The sequence below is a fragment of the Epinephelus lanceolatus genome, chromosome 11 (genome assembly GCF_041903045.1).
Source record: "Epinephelus lanceolatus isolate andai-2023 chromosome 11, ASM4190304v1, whole genome shotgun sequence".
Taxonomy (NCBI): Eukaryota; Metazoa; Chordata; class Actinopteri; order Perciformes; family Serranidae; genus Epinephelus; species Epinephelus lanceolatus.
The window spans coordinates 36,686,972-36,704,203 of NC_135744.1; the positions used below are offsets into that span (position 1 = coordinate 36,686,972).

General features: G+C 40.4%; 1 protein-coding gene across 3 annotated transcripts in view; it reads left to right on the top strand.

Annotated features, from left to right (window-relative positions):
* acsl6 (acyl-CoA synthetase long chain family member 6) overlaps positions 1–15,437 on the top strand; it is a 51,438-nt gene extending 36,001 nt beyond the window's left edge. For all 3 annotated transcript variants that reach the window (XM_078172582.1, XM_033649682.2, XM_078172581.1), the window contains exons 10-21: positions 2,457–2,530; positions 2,748–2,825; positions 5,651–5,785; positions 6,195–6,329; positions 8,394–8,489; positions 8,916–8,988; positions 11,423–11,511; positions 12,590–12,706; positions 12,877–13,020; positions 13,168–13,269; positions 13,369–13,440; positions 14,104–15,437. In XM_078172582.1, coding sequence (XP_078028708.1) covers positions 2,457–2,530; positions 2,748–2,825; positions 5,651–5,785; positions 6,195–6,329; positions 8,394–8,489; positions 8,916–8,988; positions 11,423–11,511; positions 12,590–12,706; positions 12,877–13,020; positions 13,168–13,269; positions 13,369–13,440; positions 14,104–14,244 — 1,256 coding nt within the window. In that variant the 3' untranslated portion in view covers positions 14,245–15,437. The remainder of the gene's footprint in view (positions 1–2,456; positions 2,531–2,747; positions 2,826–5,650; positions 5,786–6,194; positions 6,330–8,393; positions 8,490–8,915; positions 8,989–11,422; positions 11,512–12,589; positions 12,707–12,876; positions 13,021–13,167; positions 13,270–13,368; positions 13,441–14,103) is intronic.
* The last annotated feature ends 1,795 nt before the right edge of the window (positions 15,438–17,232 follow it).

Sequence of the window (17,232 nt, forward strand, 5' to 3'; positions counted from 1 at the left end):
AACACTGTAAATGCTTTAAGCGTGTGCATTTTCTCAAGGTTTGGATCTCATGATAAAGACAAGAGTTTGGAGGGAATGTCAAAGAACTTCATTTGTATAATACATTAAATGCAGTGTACGGTCATTTCTGTGTAATACATTTTGATTTTCTTTGTCAAGAAAAACATAAAACAAAAGTAAACCACATTAAAATGCACATTTACAACAGGGGAGCTCTCTGATGGCTGAGATTTTGAGGTGAAGCAAACACTCTACTGGAGGGGGAGACAAGATGACAGGCATTTACTGTAAATGACTCCAGCTTCTTCACAGCAGCAGAGTGAACTTGCGCCCTCTTTTCATTATATAAATGTCCACTCCGGATTCCCCAGCATGCCAGGAATACACATTAGAGTGAATGAAGAAGTGCCGCTTGTTTTTCGGGAGGTCTTATCCTACAACCATCAGACCAGAGCAAATGCCAGTTCATGTCAGGACGCACTGGTGTCAGTTTACATATGACACCAGCCACAGCTCTGTGAGACTCTGAAAATGCTGACACCTGCTGGCTTTAAGTAAGGCATGTAGCCACTCCAACATAGAGTTAAATTTCCACACACCTCTCTCCATTTCTTGAGAATTCCCTTCGTCTTTATTGCGACATCTATTCAGCTCTGAGCTTAAAACAACATTGTTCACAGCTGCGGTAGTCAGATGATGTGTCTGGAAAGAGGAACGTTTTGTTGAAGAGTCATTGCTTCATAGACTGTGTGTGTATAGAAAAGACTGAGCAATGCAGTTACATTACAGCAAGTGGGAACAAATCTGTTAATTTTAGGCTGCTGTAGGAATTGCCAAACACTTGAGAAAGACATGATTAAGGGATTTCCTTCTTCATGGGAAAAGAGCTTTTTTTAAATTGTGACATTGTGACATTTCTTTTGATTTCTAAATTTTCACCTGAAGTAATGGTGGCACATGGCTTCAAAACACAGTCTGGTAATTCAAGTAAACATTTATTTGACTGTGTATTTAAAGATTTTAGAGGCAAACAATCAATATTCCTAAATTTTGATACTTTACAGGCATGGATGGATTACTCAACAGGCCTATCGGGCACAGGCCCAGTGGCCCAAAGTTTCAGGGCCCCCCCAGCCGTCGTCTGCAAAGTGTTACTGAAATTACCGACCAGGAAGAGACTCAAAAGTACCACAAGGAGGCAAAGAAAGATCACAAAGAGATGCAAAGACACACAGAACAACCAAAAAAGACACAAAACGACCTCAAAGACCTCCACCCGAGGGGCCCATTGTCTCATAATCCACCCATGTGAATAGGATTAAATTAGTAATTCATTTTGGCAATAATAATTTAGCAGTCTTTACAACAGATAGACAACACATATACACATTATGTACAGTATGTGTGCACAGCTGGACCACACCTGCTGTTGGCCCTCAGTGCAGGTTTTAAAGTGTGCAAATAAAAGACAGAATTAAAGAGGGTGAAACAATTTCAAGAGGTCATGTCTCATTTTGGAAAGCTGATCTACTGAATTGAATTATATTCTAAATTTTGCTCCCCCACTGCAGTTGACAGCCTACAGCCTACAGTATGTCTCTGTGTTGAGCAGATGTGTAAATATAGACAGCGCAGGCCGTAGACGGGGTTGACACGGGCTTTGTGAAAGATTCGCAAACTACACCTGTGTTCAAAGAAGAACTCATGTTAAATTAAAAATGGTACCATTTGTAACAGGCTGTATGACCTCAAAAATATAAACCCACCTCTGTCATGATTGCACACATCGTGCACCTGATCCATATAGGTTGGACCACACCATTTCACATATCTGCGATGCATGTAAATGCATATAACTTGTATTGTCAGTGTTATAAGTTCATAAATAAACTGTTGTATTTAATCTAATTGAAGGGTTAACCATAGACTTTTTCATGGGCCCGCCCTTGGCCTTGGGCCGGGGTAGTCTGTACCCCGTGACCCCCCCGATGGCGTGCCTGCTTATTGATATTTTTGTCATATACAGGTATGCAATGATGGTTGTTGGGTGCATGTTTATGTTGCCTAGTGTCAATTCTCTGTTTGATCAAACATAAAAGTGGCAGTAAGAAAGGACAAGAGAGAAACAAACAGGAGGAAGAGGTCGCAAAAGTCCCTAAATTAGATTCCTGTCACTTATTTAAAAACAGTTGCAGTGGTGTGTGTGTGCGCGCGCCTTATCACTGGGGCCCATGCTAACCACCTTCCGCTGCTGACTTTTAGTATCACACCTGATTGTATACTACTTAACAGCATGTAAAGACAAATCATTCCCAGGTTCCAAGAATAATATTCAAAGGAATTTCTGTAGAACCGAGGTTTGCTATTCCTTGTCTGATTCCCTGCATGACCTCACCATGTTGAGGGCAATGTCACTTCATTGTGTGTGTGTGTGTGTTTTCTGTCTGCTTAAACAGGAAACCCAAAAGGAGTCATGCTCACCCATGGGAATGTGGTGGCAGATTTCTCCGGCTTCCTCAAAGTAACAGATGTGAGTGACATTGTCTTCTATTGTCCCTTTCCTGGGAAATCTTTTAAAGCAGTCCCCCAGACATCACTCAGTCAGTGGAGATGATTTCATCAAGTTATTCATCAGTCTAGTTTTATCGTGTTTTTACTTACCCTGCAGCTTCTAGTTTTCATAAAGTGTTTGTGTTGCAAAATAATTTTAAGGTCATCTGATTCTTTCCTGTTTCTGTCTCCTGTAGAAAGTTATCTTTCCCAACCAAGATGATTGCCTCATTTCCTTCCTGCCACTGGCTCACATGTTCGAGAGGCTCATCGAGGTAACTGGGCTGAGCTTAGGTCCTTAACTACAGGAATAAAGCAGTTATGTGTTAGGATGTGAGGAGTGTGGCGGGGGCAGAGATCGGATGTGACTTTGAAGGTGGGCGTTAATTTGAGATTGTTTAGTGAGTGGGAGGGAGAGAGAGTGGGAGGCAGGGAGGGAGGGAGAGAGAAAGGGAGGGAGGGAGGGAGAGGCTCTGTGCTCATTTTCCCTCTCCTTTCCTTAAGTTTCGTTTTCCAGCTCTGCCGATGAATGCCACTGGTGTGTGTGTTGCATCATTTCTAGCTGACAGAAGCACACACACTCACTCTTCTATGCACACTGTTATCAGATAACATATCTACATACACTGCAGGAACCCATTTACTGTAACAGCTGAGTTTACCTGCAGCTGATCAGATTTATTTTCTTCTGTACCTCCGGCTATATTTTTTAACCAAAACTGGAATATTTAAGGGTGTTCTTGCTGTCCTCCAGTTTTTGGTGGATCATTTGGACTGAGGGGCACAGTAGTGAGAGCGTCTGTCTTTACAGTGCCTGAATTTTACAAAAAGTCCACTGTTCAGCTGTGGAAGACAACTTTTCTTTTCTTTTCTTTTTTTTAAGTTTCAGTTTTAGTCAGAAAGCAAAGCTGTACGTAATTCCATGTATCATCCAGGACAGCTGCCAAAGGGATATTTCCAGTTTCCAAACAAAACTATGAAGACCTACAGGATGACAAAATATGCCTTTGTTGGTGGATTTTCCCCGTCTTCCCACCCTGGCGAGGTCAATGGTTCCTGTGGGACAGAAGAAATCACACACACATGCGCAGTGACATCCACATCAAACACAGAAATAATCAGTGAAGGTTACATCAGATTATTTAAGGGACCCTTGGGGTTTGTGTCTGCTGCTTAGTCACCTGTCCTGTCTCTTACATTAATATCCCATCACGTAAAAGTACACAGGAGCCATCCGCTGGGCCGTTAGCAGCCCTGTGGTGCACCCATTCATGCTTTTCCTGGGGTTTTTTGTTGGTATCATCATAGCCAGATGCATTTGTAGTTTGATCAGCTTGGAGTTGCAGCCATTTTAATTTGCCCTGCTGAGAACAAATGAAGAGCACGTTTTCAAAAATGCTCTAAGACAGGAAAGTGTGTTCCTTGGTGTAACAGAACTGTTTATATGAAGTCAGACACATACCAGTAGCTGTGGTAGCTTAATCCACTGCGTTACACGCCAGCTGTTTCTAGGTTGTGCGCAAATGTTGACAGCAAATTGAACCGTTACCCTCCAGGCCTCACACAGAGTGACAGTAAGTGGAGGTTGTTCACTGTTAAGCCAAAATCTGTCAGTCGAAGTCTGTGTGCTTGCTTAGACTGCTTTTCATTGCTGTTTTTTTGCTGTTACATTAAATGTGATACCAAACATTAAACAACTGGAGGAATTTGTGCTGGGATGCATTTTTGTCTGTTTAAATGAGTCCTGCCAGACCTTTTTAATACTAAATTTTGAGTATTGTTATTTAATTAAGTGGATCATCAAGTATACATATGTGTGCATCTTCTCACGTGGTTGTCATGTGCCAGTTGTATATTAGGCAGCCAATCATGTTACATCAGGTTGAACGAGCCTAGTTTGTTTGCCTGCAGGGTGCAGGCAGTTTGTCAGAGCCGTGGGACTCAGACACAGGAAACCACCTAACTTCCCCAGAAAGCAGAGCATCAGATCACACCACTGAAGCAAGCTCAAGAGTCTCACACACACGCACACCACCTCTCCATTTCTGACACCAGCGATGTCTCAATGAAAGGCAAAAAAAAAAAAAAAAAGCGGTCAGACACTCAGCTTCGTTGTGTCCTCAGACGGGAACAAGGTCACATACAGTGCGTGTTTCACAGCCACTTGACAACAAAAGGATGTGCACTGAGTTACGTCCATATTCAGTCTGACACAATCTGTACGTGTGTGTTTTGTATTTGCTTACTTGCACTTGTGGGTTTGTACATCAATCCCCAACAGTTCAAGTTGCAGCAAAATGTTCACCCTGCACATCGTTTTTATTAATCTCTGATTCATTAGATGTTGATTTGAGTCAGAGTTGTAATCAGCAGCACCACTCATATTTCTTCCCCCCCAGAGGTAGCTGTACTTAACTGAGTAATTTTATTTTAAGCCACATTCTTTTTACTTCAAGCTGAAGTTATTAGGTTAGATTAAGACTTTACTTTGATAAAAAGACGGTACTGTATTAGATTTTGACCATGTACAAAAAAAATGGTTGAAACATCATTTGCAAACAAGTAAGGTTCCTGTTTTTGTTCAGTGAGATGAGATCTGAAAGCGTTGGAGTGTGTGTATCACTGATGACTGATACACACTGGTATTTCACTTGAGAGCCCAACAAGTGCTTGTAAGTTTATCAGTAATTTACCTGTTTGTGATCTCTTATCCAGTGTAGCACAGTTACTAGTGTGGTGTTAATATGGCTGCTTAGGTTTGACCTCCAGTTCCTCCAGTCAACAGGTCTCTGGGCAAGATACTGAACCTCAAATGATTGCTGTTGGTGTGCATGTGAATGCTTACCTGATGAGCAGGTAGCACTCAGTATGGTAACTTATTTTGTGTAGCACTTTTCATGAAGGCAACACAGCTCAAAGTGCTTTATATTAAAAAGAATAAAGAGAATGTGCTTAGCATTTGCAGAGAAAGCAATCCATTAAAAGATTAACTAATAAACAGGGACATGTAAAGCCGTAAAAATGTCATCTATAAACAACAAGTAGGACTCTATGTCAGGGAGAAGCATTAAGCTCACAATCTGTGTCTCTGTTTCTGCAGTCTGTGGTGTACTGCCATGGAGGACGGATCGGGTTTTATCAGGGTGACATCCGTCTCCTCCCAGACGACATGAAGGCCCTGCGGCCGACCATTTTCCCTGTGGTGCCTCGACTGCTCAACCGCATGTACGACAAGGTGAGACGAACGGACAAAGAAAAGGCTTTTTAAAGAAACTGCTGTTTGCTTCTCCCGCTGGCGATGAAGCAATTTAGCTTTGTGAGTTCATTGTGAGTGTCTGCTGTGAAAATGGGTATCATCTGGGAATCTGACACCTGCTCTGACACAAGTTTGTGGTTTGTAAATCAAATGAAATTGGTTGCCGCTTGCCATCCAGTTCTGTAGCTGCGGTTAAGGGATAAAATGATGTGTTGGTTTTCAAACATGAGTAATGCATTTGAAGTTTCTTTAGAAATGCCTGTTGTGTAACAAAAAACCTCTAAGTTGCAAGATGGTGACTTGTGACAGTGAATGATGTAAGAGGAGGGATGCGAGGGTCTTCCCCAAACCAAAAATAGAATGTATCTTGTCTTTGTCTCTTCCGCAGATCTTCAGCCAGGCTAACACCCCGTTGAAGCGCTGGCTGCTTAACTTCGCTGCCAAGAGAAAAGGTGCTGAAGTCAGCAGCGGGATCATTCGCAGCGACAGCTTGTGGGACAAAATCTTCTTTAGTAAGATTCAGGTAAATAGCGTTTCCCTCTGCCAGAAGTCAATGCGCCACTGTGGACTTCTGTTACACAAGCCTGTCATATCCTGCAACATCACTATCACAACGTATTGTATATACTCCTTAACAGGGGCGATTCTAGGATCAGAGGTTTAGGGGTGCTGAGCACCCAGAGAGCTGCCCAGCCAGGCAAGATAAATTTTACTGTTTTGTACATTTTAACTCAATTTCATTCCCACATTTGTGAAAGAAAAACACTTTTTGGGAAAGTCTGCAACTAAACCATCAAATCTGATAAAGGTTATTTAAATGCTGAGCCACAGCAAAAGAGGAATGGATTGGAATCATAAAAGAAACATATCGTAACCCTAATTTCTGGGGGAAGACAACTCATTTTAATACAGCAGCTCCTCAACATACACATAAACAGTATGTATGTTTCTGGAGTAAACCAGCCTCCTATAGTGAGTCCCAAAAATACCAAAAATGGACCTTGGACTTATTTTTTGGACTTTAATTTGAAATGCAATGCACAACATGTAACATTAACACATTAACAGTAATTGACTTTTTCAATGTTTGTCTCTGCATTATTATATAATACAAATACATAAATAAAAATACACTTCAAAAAAGAAAAGTGCTTGAAATCTACAAGATTATAATAATATATACACATAATAGGAGTTATAATGTTAATGGGCATCCAGTCAGTTAGCTAGTCAGTAGCACCTTGGCTTTAATATTAACACATGCACATGACACAACAGCTAGCTTCTCTCATTAAAATTCAAACAGAGGACAATGGTACTGACCACCTGGAACGTTTCCTAGCTAGAAAAAACGTCCGCTAACTCCTACCTGACAACATAAACAGTGACCTACGATTAAATGCAGCAAAAATGAGGACTGGTAATGATAATAATGTGTTGGTATTGAGTGGTAGAAGTTAAGAAATGTGCCACATATCCTGGTTTAAGCCAGATACTTACACCACTACTGCACATGGAAGGCAGCGCATTGCTCTGTGCAGATAGAGCGCTCAGAGCCGAGTCGGGGAAAGGTGGGAGGGATGGGGTGGACACTTTTCTAGCTTGTTAAAAAGGGACATACAGTAAAAAAAAATAAATTAAAAAAAATCTCTCAAATTTTAGGGGTGCTGGGATTCAATTTAGGGGTGCTCCAGCACCCCCACAAATGGGCTAGAAACGCCTATGCTCCTTAAGGCTCAGTGCAGTTTGGAAGTTAATTATAATTAAGGTGCACAGTTAAAGTCAAAGCCAGATTTCTGACTGTTACTGATGTCATTAGTTTCTATGCCTTTATAATTGCGTGTAGGCATCTCACTACTGCAATCCATGCATTTCTATCTGTCTGGCCTAAACCCTGTTGGCACAAGTTTATGTATACCTGCTTGATTCTCACTGGCTGCGTCATTTTTGTGTCAACAAGGATCTTTGTTCATCCACATTCTTTCGTTAAACCTTTTTTAAACCCTGAGAAATCATTAATGGCATGCCCTCATTTATAATGATGTAGAGAGTACAGTTTAAACAAAATGACACACACACAGAAATTAATTACGGAGGAAACAAAGAAGTAAACAATGACAACACTGAAGAGGGAAGTAGTTTGTCATCATGATTTTATATTGACCAATAGAAACAACTGTATTAAGTTTTAACGTGTGTTGTAATTTGTTCCAGATGTGTGCAACTCCAGAAATAAAAGCAGTTTTCCCAGTTTCAGTGCTTGCACATGAGATTTAAAGCATTAGCCAATCACTTGAGCAAGTGAAGAAGTAATGTATGACGGCATGTTGCCTTTTAGGGCTTTAAAAATATCTAAAAACCAATGCCTTATCATGTCCAACCACAAAACTCTCATGTAAAGTACCCAAAACAATTCAGATAATAGCAGATAATCATTTGTTTATTTTGGACTCCATCACCCACAGTCAGAAGTGGAATGATTTCAGGGCATAATCCAATATAAACAATGAGTTCCTGGACCTTTTTTTAAATTTTTTATTATGCATTTTTTAAGAAAATAAAGATAATGTGTTTCCTCTCTGAACAGGCCAGCCTCGGAGGAAGACTGAGGATGATTATAACAGGAGCGGCTCCCACCTCGCCTTCTGTCCTGGGATTTCTCAGAGCAGCTCTGGGATGCCAGGTCAGACACACACACACACACACACACACACACACACACTCAAACCCACACTTGTGTTTGCACTTTGTACTGTGAGCAACCTGATTCACATAACAGATTATTGAAACCTGAACCTTAACCATCACAGCTACATGCCTGGTACCTGGAGGGGGGACTATATGAGTAACACACTGATCAGGAGCAGATGGGACCTTCGTTTTATACCCCCGCCCACTGAGGCCTGAGCTGCATCCTTTTAATGTCTAGTTAAAATTCCTTTAAGGCTGTTTTATAGTAAGAGGAGTTTTATATTACCTGTGCCCCACAGGCTACACCGTGGGATGTACATACTATACGCACCAAAACACGTACACAGTGACACATATGAATACAATATGTGGGTGTCCCTCTCCCAACCCTCTCAACATCCCCTGTGTCTGTGTGTAGGTGTACGAGGCGTACGGCCAGACAGAGTGCACAGCTGGCTGCACCTTCACCACACCTGGAGACTGGACCCCAGGTGAGCGGCAGCGTTTATGCAACAGGCCCAGAAAAGGAAGACAGATCCTGATCTCTGCAGGAGTCACTGACCCTGTTTACTCTACCAGAGGCTCAGTTCAAAGGTCTAAAAGAGACGTGGCTGAGTCATGACTGTAAGAAATAAACAGCTTCCATGCGGTGATACTGTTTAATCAGGGTCACTGTGTATGTAAACATGATAAGGGAACGGCTGCTCCCTGAATCCGCTGATATGAGTTTAGAATTATTACTCTGAACTCTGAAATCTGAACGGCACTGCGGGGTCAAAGCCGCTGAGATAATGACGTAACCTCTCAGATGCTCGGACCTTGTCAGCTCCACTCCCAGTTGGCGCTTGATAGATGACACAGGGTGGAAAAGAAGCAGGGCGAAAGTGAGGGGGCGGCTGTTGTATACAGTAGATCAAGGAGGGGAAAATAGGAGAGGCGCGGAAGTGAATTACAGACACAGAAGATAGAGCAATTAGGCCACATTTTTAACATAACTGCTGCTTAGGTGATTGCCAACATCAACAAGTGGGTATAAAAGACAAGTAGCTGTCATAACCAAGTGAATGTTATACAGACTTAAAGCTGCTTATAAATGTGCCTGTGTTATAAATAGCTGCCTGATTAAGTCATTAAATCATAGATTTTCAGCTAGCGAAGGCAATTAAATCTGTCTTTTGAAGATTTATTCTACACATATATAGTAGTAGTAAGCCTAAATATAAATACCTAAAGCCTTCTTTGGGCAGTCTAAGCAAAAGCACACATAATGTAGAGATGCAGAGATATTAATTATAAGGTCTTGTCTTTATATGGAATATAAAAATTCATATGGAAGATTTTGAGCATTCTTGGAGTTTCCCTTGTTATGTGTCAAACAGCTATAAATCAGTTAACAAAGGAAATGTTGTTGGAGTTGGAGCCAGCTGGCATCATGAGAACTTTAGCTTTCCAAAATGGCGCCCTATTCATGGAAATGAATGAACGTTGATTACCCAGCAGCCTTTTTTTCCCCGGGCCTTTCCACTCTTATATCCCAAAACGCGCACCTTTCAGTTGTTTTTATTATTTAACTGCCTGCACACACAGATACAAAGAATATGAATGAGATAACACTACATCAAAATCACAGTGCTGTTCCCGGGAGCCACGTGAACCTGCCATCACCTGTTCAGTTACATTTGTTTACTCTGTGTGGGCAGAGCTTTAGGGACACTGCTTTTGTATAAAGTAGGCTCAGTTGGTAAACCACAGTGAGCACTCGTATTAAATTCACTAAATAAATACCTGAAGGTGATGAGTTGGGAGCTTCAGACATTTTATTTGACGACAATTTATCCTGTGCGTAAGAGTTTTTGTTAGCTTTAGAATTTCTAGTATTTGAGTACTACTTGTAGTGTTATTATTGTCTTGTTTGTCCTTTAAATGTAGCATGTATGTAGGTAGTGGTAAGGTATTGTGTGAGTCAACTCACTGGCTTGTGTTTATTGTCTTTATAAAACCTGGGGGCTTTAGTTTGGATGAGTCAAGACAGTATGACTCTGCAGTGAAATAAATAACAGCTTTAGTGAAAAAAAAGGAAGTACATTTTTTCCTCAGTTGTATTTTTAAGCAGAATTACTGTGGAAAATACCCAGTCATGACCTTTGACTTTCATAGCATAAAGCTGTCACTGCAGTTTGGAAGACAGTGTGATCTTTATCAACCCAATCTCTCTGAACAAACACTTACATTTATGTTTGTCCTAATTCATAAATGAATAAACAAATAATATGTACCAACTTGTGCAGTCAGAAACATCCATTAAACAATAAAAGAGTAGTTTCAAATCCTACTCAAGCACATATACTGTTCATTTACTACTGTTTGACTGTAGCAGAAGAAAACCTACTGCAGTAAAAATCTGTGTATGTAAAAACTCCCCATATCAAGTATACTATCAGATGCCTCCACCCTTTAATTCCATGCTAGCCCTATTCTATATCATCTACATGTGTTTTTAGACTTAAGATGGCTGAAACAAACAGAGATAAATGGCATGTTTGTATCACTGTAATCAGCCAGAGCCATGTGCCTCAGCCTGGCCACCGTGAGATAACGCTGTGTTGACTCGCATCAACATGAAGTCTAACATCGCCCCCTGCTGCCCAGATCTGATACTGCATGAGAGCTTTGTATTTATTCCTCCTTTCTTTTAAATTTCATTTAGTGGACAATTAGATGGACATTTAGTCTGAAATAATTTTAATGATTGTTACCAAAAATATGAACATTATGTGAACTTACTTGTTATGAGAAGTGCGATGTATAACTACTGAAGGTTGTCAGTGTTAGCAGTGACAAAGGCATGTGTGTGAGTTGAGACAAATAGGGGAAATAGAATACAAATTATATTAATTATTTTGCTTGCTCTGACCCTGTGAATAGGTCACGTCGGGGCTCCGCTGCCATGTAACCTCATCAAACTGGTGGATGTTCCTGAGAAGAACTACTTTGCCTCTAAGGGAGAGGGAGAGGTAAGTCACATGATTTATTTTATTTTGATTTCATTTCTGTTCATGCACTTATTCTTTTCCTTTATTTAAAGTATTTTAAAATGTTTAGACAAAACATAAACAACATAAACACTGCATGGGGCTACACGGGAAAGTGTCATTGTGCAGACATTCATCTTGAAGCTGTGTCAATTTCTTTGGGAAAAAAAACAGTCCACTTCTCCCATTTGCTGGGGAATATTGCTCCACTAGACCTTAGGGAAAAAGTCATCTTTTCCATTTGAAAGATTTCCCTGATTATGTCCATCCATTTTTTAAAGCTTGGAGGTTCAGATTACTGGCAATTTTACACAGGTACCAATTTTTTCCATCAATTACATCTTTCCTTATTGCACCAAAAAAAAGTGGACGTGATCGGCATTCATGTGTCCGCACTGTCTCCAGCACTGCTGTTGTGACTGGGATAGTTTACTCTTAATGTGAGGTGTGGCGGAGACACAGATCAGAGTTTTCCAGCCAAACTCTGCCGTGTTTTCCGCATTGACTGCCAATCCTCTTGTGATATTTCTATCTTAACTTTAATATTCTCAGTATTGTTCCCTTTCTGCTTCTGTATGCCCTGATATAATTTTATTTTAATTTATTAATTTATGAGCTGCTGGACAGTTGAATTTCCCTTCAGGGATAAATAAAGTTCTTTCTATTTTGTTATATTCTATGATTAAAAAAAGAAAAGAAAAATATGCCCATGAACACATACAGTATGTCTCTATGTTCATCGTGATTTCCACATCAGAGAAGTAACAGTAAGCTCATTTAACATTTTACAACGCAGCTTTGACTTAAATATCTTAAAAGGCCAAGGCACAGAAACAAAGCCCAGATATGAGGTGTGTAAAACAGCAAGATTTAAAAATTATTACTTGAGTGGAGAGATTTTTTTTTTATCTGGGACTGAACATGGGGTGCAAATAATGAAGAAAATAACAGCATCATAAAATGAAAAACATCATAAGAACAAAAAGGCACTGACTTTTAAAACACTGTGTTGTGTATCATATATTTCACCTCTAACCTCGACCCTTTTCCACCCATCTAGGTTTGTGTGAAGGGACCAAACGTGTTTAAGGGCTACCTCAAAGACCCAGAGAGGACGGCAGAGACGCTGGACCCAGACGGCTGGCTTCACACCGGAGACATCGGCAAATGGTTACCTGTATGTACATACAGCTCTCATCAAGCTCCATTATTTAGGCATAATAATGAATTATTTTATACAACACAGGATTTGCTTTACATAATGCATTGTTTTTACATGAGCACCTTTCACGCACGTTCATCCTGCTTCCTCCTCTTGTCATTGATCCAACCTCTCCTCTCCTGCAGAATGGCACACTGAAGATCATTGACAGGAAGAAGCACATCTTCAAGTTGGCACAGGGCGAGTACATCTCTCCTGAGAAGATCGAGAACATCTACATCAGGAGTGAGCCTGTGGCACAGCTCTATGTTCATGGAGACAGCCTGCAGGTACAAACACGGACGACATATTAATGTCCTATACACTTTAATTAATCTAATTTTCAAATGGAAGTAGTGGCTCCTGACACCATGAGAGTATGTCTGAGTTAGTTCACAATCCGACTTATTTTCTTTTATGTTTGTGTTTGCTCTCAGTCCTGTTTGGTAGGAATTGTGGTTCCTGACCCTGAAGTCATGCCTGAATGGGCCAGGAAAAAAGGCATAATTGGCACCTACAAGGACCTTTGTAAAAACACGGTAGGTGGCACGCAGCTCAAGCACTTCAAAGTGCCGTTAAAAATAAGAGCTGAAAGCAACGAGGAACTACGGAAAACAACTCTCTCCTTTTGTCAACAGGAATTGAAAAAGGCAGTGCTTGAAGATTTGGTGCGTCTGGGCAAGGCCAGTGGCCTCCATTCTTTTGAACAGGTCGGTGGGCCGATATATGTTTGGGTCTGAGGCAAAAGCAGCAAATATTTGGTCTGCTTTTTGCTGTAGCTGTATTTTTCTTAATATTTTTAGAGAACATGTAAAACTAGAATGGCAGTTGGAGAGCGCAGACCTATCCGACAACCTATCTGGTGGTGTTAATGAAAGTGAAAAAAAAATTGTGTGCCCTGTAATTTGGATCTGGTCCAAAATTTATGGATTCTTCCACTAGATTTCATGAAAATTTGGGCCTGTAATGTTTTTCCATAATCCTGCTGACAAATAAACAAACCGAACCAAGAACTGAACCTCCTTGGCGGTGGTAATAACCTTGGTCTCAAAGCTACAGCACAAATTGCTCCAGTTGAGCCTCTCGGTAAAATAATAATGAGTAGTGAATCATTTATATTGTATTTTTGGCAAATGGGCTCTCATTATATTAAAAATAAATCAAGGTAAAATCAGCCGAATAAAAGAGAGAGTTACATAGGTGCTTGTTTCCTTAGCAGAGAAATGCTAAGACTTGTGTCATCTGTAGTAACATCACAGTAATGTGTACCTTTTATTCTTTAAGTTATATCAGCTAAGAAGCTTGGTGGAGACTCTCAGGAACCTTGGTGTTCATCAACATCTTCTCCAATCTGTCCCATTTTCCTTTCAAAGGTGAAGAACATCTACATCCACAACGAGATGTTCTCTATTGTAAACGGCCTCCTGACTCCGACGCTAAAGGCTAAGAGACCGGAGCTGAGGGAGTTCTTCAAGGAGAAGATCGACCGCCTATACAGCAGCATCTCCATGTGAAGGCCGGCAGACCTCATTTTCCTTCAAACATCTTTGATCTGCTTTGACCATTGACCTGCAGTGGGACAAAGTTGTGACACCTTAGACTTAACGTGCTTTGGGAAAGCAAGAAGCCAAACCTGTCCCTCCTGTGGAAGATTTAAAATGCCTGAATGAAAACAAATCAAAGAAATAAAGTGAAATACAATAACTACATACACCCGAAAGCATATGTTAAAAGAATTTCTGTTATCATTATTATTATCATGGTAGTGAATTTTTCATGCTGCATAAAAACAAATCAGTACATTGCAGTGTTGCTCAGCAGAGGGCAGTATAAACCTGCCGACACTTAAAACAAAGTGCTGTTACTAGTTGACATGAGGGGAGGTCCAACAGAGCTGTTTCTTTTTTGAAATGGAAACAGAATGTATATGACTAAATTGTATTTCACTTTGTTTCTTTGATTTGTTATCTTCTTATTTCATTTTAAATTTCCCAGACATTGCTACGTGCTACCCACCTATACAAACCATCAAACGCTCTGTCCCTCGCAGCAGAAAATCATCAGCACATTTATGTTGAGCAATCCACTCCTACTTCCCTTCTGTCCGCTTCTCCCCTCTTCTCCATCAGTTTAAACCCCCCACCAGCCAAACACAACCTAACTCCACAGTCGTACGACAGCAAGTGTGATGTCTTTGTGTGTAGTGTAGCTCAAGGAGATGTCTTGCTGATACCTTGTGGGAAAGTAATGGACTTCATCTTCAGTGGAAAACAGATTTTCCTTTCATCGAACAAGCTGCTGACAGCAGTGCCACCGAGCAGGGCCTGACAAAGATTATACTCTCAGACATTGTGCAATTTGACCAAAACCTCACCCTGATGTTAGAGGTCAGAATGAAGGTAGAGAGAGTAGCAGCTCCTGCCTTACAAATCATTGCTGTCTGCGATTCTCCATGTAGAGCATCTTGATGTCTTTAGCCACATGCAAATCACAGTTCATGTCATGTATCCACACATTCAGTAAGTCACCTCTACATGGACGCGATCGGCAGTTTAGCATGCATGCTCCTTGTTTACGTGAAGGACTGGCCCACTGTAACAACCATCAATGTTCACGCTCTACAGTCAGTTCTATCACAGCTTTCTCTACATCCATCCTTGCACAAATAGTATGTCAGGTAAAAGACTTCAAAAAAAAAAAAAAGAGATGATGCAAAACCAGGGCTCAGGGCAATGCATGCAGTTTGCCCTGCAATGCTGGCACCGTTAGCATTTGACTTGAAAACGATGAGTATTTCTTTGTGGCCATTACTAGCAGGTTGTATGCAGCTGCCACTGCTGCTAGTGCAAGGCTTTGTAATGTAGGCAGAGCTGATCAGTTCCACTCACTGGAGGAAAATAGGACCACCATTGACTTTTAAACAAGATAATACTTTTTATTTGGAGGGTTTACTCATAGAAGTAATGTATAGGCTTTTTAAGTTGATTACCGTCCCAAAGCATAAACAATGTGGATGTACATAAATGAGGACAGCTAGATGTAAGCATATTTATTAAATCAATGGTTTGAATGGATTTTTTTTCTCTCTTTTTGCGTGTAGTGAGATGAATTGTACTTATTTATTTATCTATTCTGCTGTAAAATGGAATCAGCACCATATCCTTGTAATGATTGAGTGCAGCAATAGGGATGAGGGTGGTTGGGGAATAGGACAAGGGTGATGAAATAAAAGATATTCTGGAATGATTTTAAAATAGTGTCTTGTTTCTGTTTTCTTTCATGGTGTTTTCAATACTGCTATTTGCATACAGGTTTTATTTTGAAAGGTTTTCCTGAAAATACAGGCTACTGTTTAGAGGCTGGCACTAATTTGACTCCATTACAAGTCAAAGTACTGCATTTAATGTCATCTCTGAGTATAAGTATGAAAGTATTATCAGCTAACTGTACTTGAAATATCAGAAGTAAAAGCACTCTATAATAAAATGACATACATATTCTTGCATTTTAAATCATTAGATTGTTAATACTGGTGCATAAGTAGCATTACAGGTGGGTACACTTAGGGTGTTTAGTCCAGTGGTTCCTAACATGGGGATTAAAGGCTCACAAAATAAATCTGACTGAAATGAGAGAGGACAAAAGAAGACAGTTTTTGTTTTTATATACTGTAACATTCTCTAATCTTTGCTCTTTTGTGAAATGTTTTTAACTCTTATGCTTCAAAACAACCATGCTACATAAAAGAAACCATTTGAGAAGTTTAGAGAGAGAAATAAGTCTTACAAGGAACTTCAAACGACAAGAAGCTTTTTGGTATTGGGCCACCTAGTAAAAAGATTGGGAACAACTCGTGTAACCATACCATATCATACCAATTTATTTATATAGCATATTTAAAACAACAGAGCTGAGACCAAAGTGCTTTACAAGTAAAAGAAAAAAACAGGTAACAACGCACAATCACAACTCATAAATAAGAAACATACACAGCGTCACATGAAGAACACCAATCACTCAGGCTGTGTTTGAAAAAGCCAAAGAATAAAAATGTGTCTTGAGGCATGATTTAAACACCTGCAGAGTGGGGGCTTGCCTAACATGCAGAGGCAGCTCGTTCCAAGTATTGGAGCTGCCACTGCGAAAGCTCAATTTCCCCTGAGCTTCAGCCTGGATTTAGGGACAGCTAGGAGAAGCTGATCGGAGGACCTGAGGGACCTTAGAGGGACATAGGGTTCCAGCAGGTCGAAGTGGTAGATGGGTGCCAAGCCGTTAAGGCACCTGAAGGCAAACAGCAGAATTTTGAAATCAATCCTATAGCGCACAAGCAGTGTAAGCTATGTATTGTAATTTATTATATGTTTTTATGTGAAGGGTTATTTTGAAAAACAGCTCAAGCTGTCAAATACATGCAGTGGAGTAAAATATGCAATATTTCCTTCTGGAGTAGAAATATGAAGAAACATAAAATGGAAATACTCAAGTAAAAGACAGGGACTGGT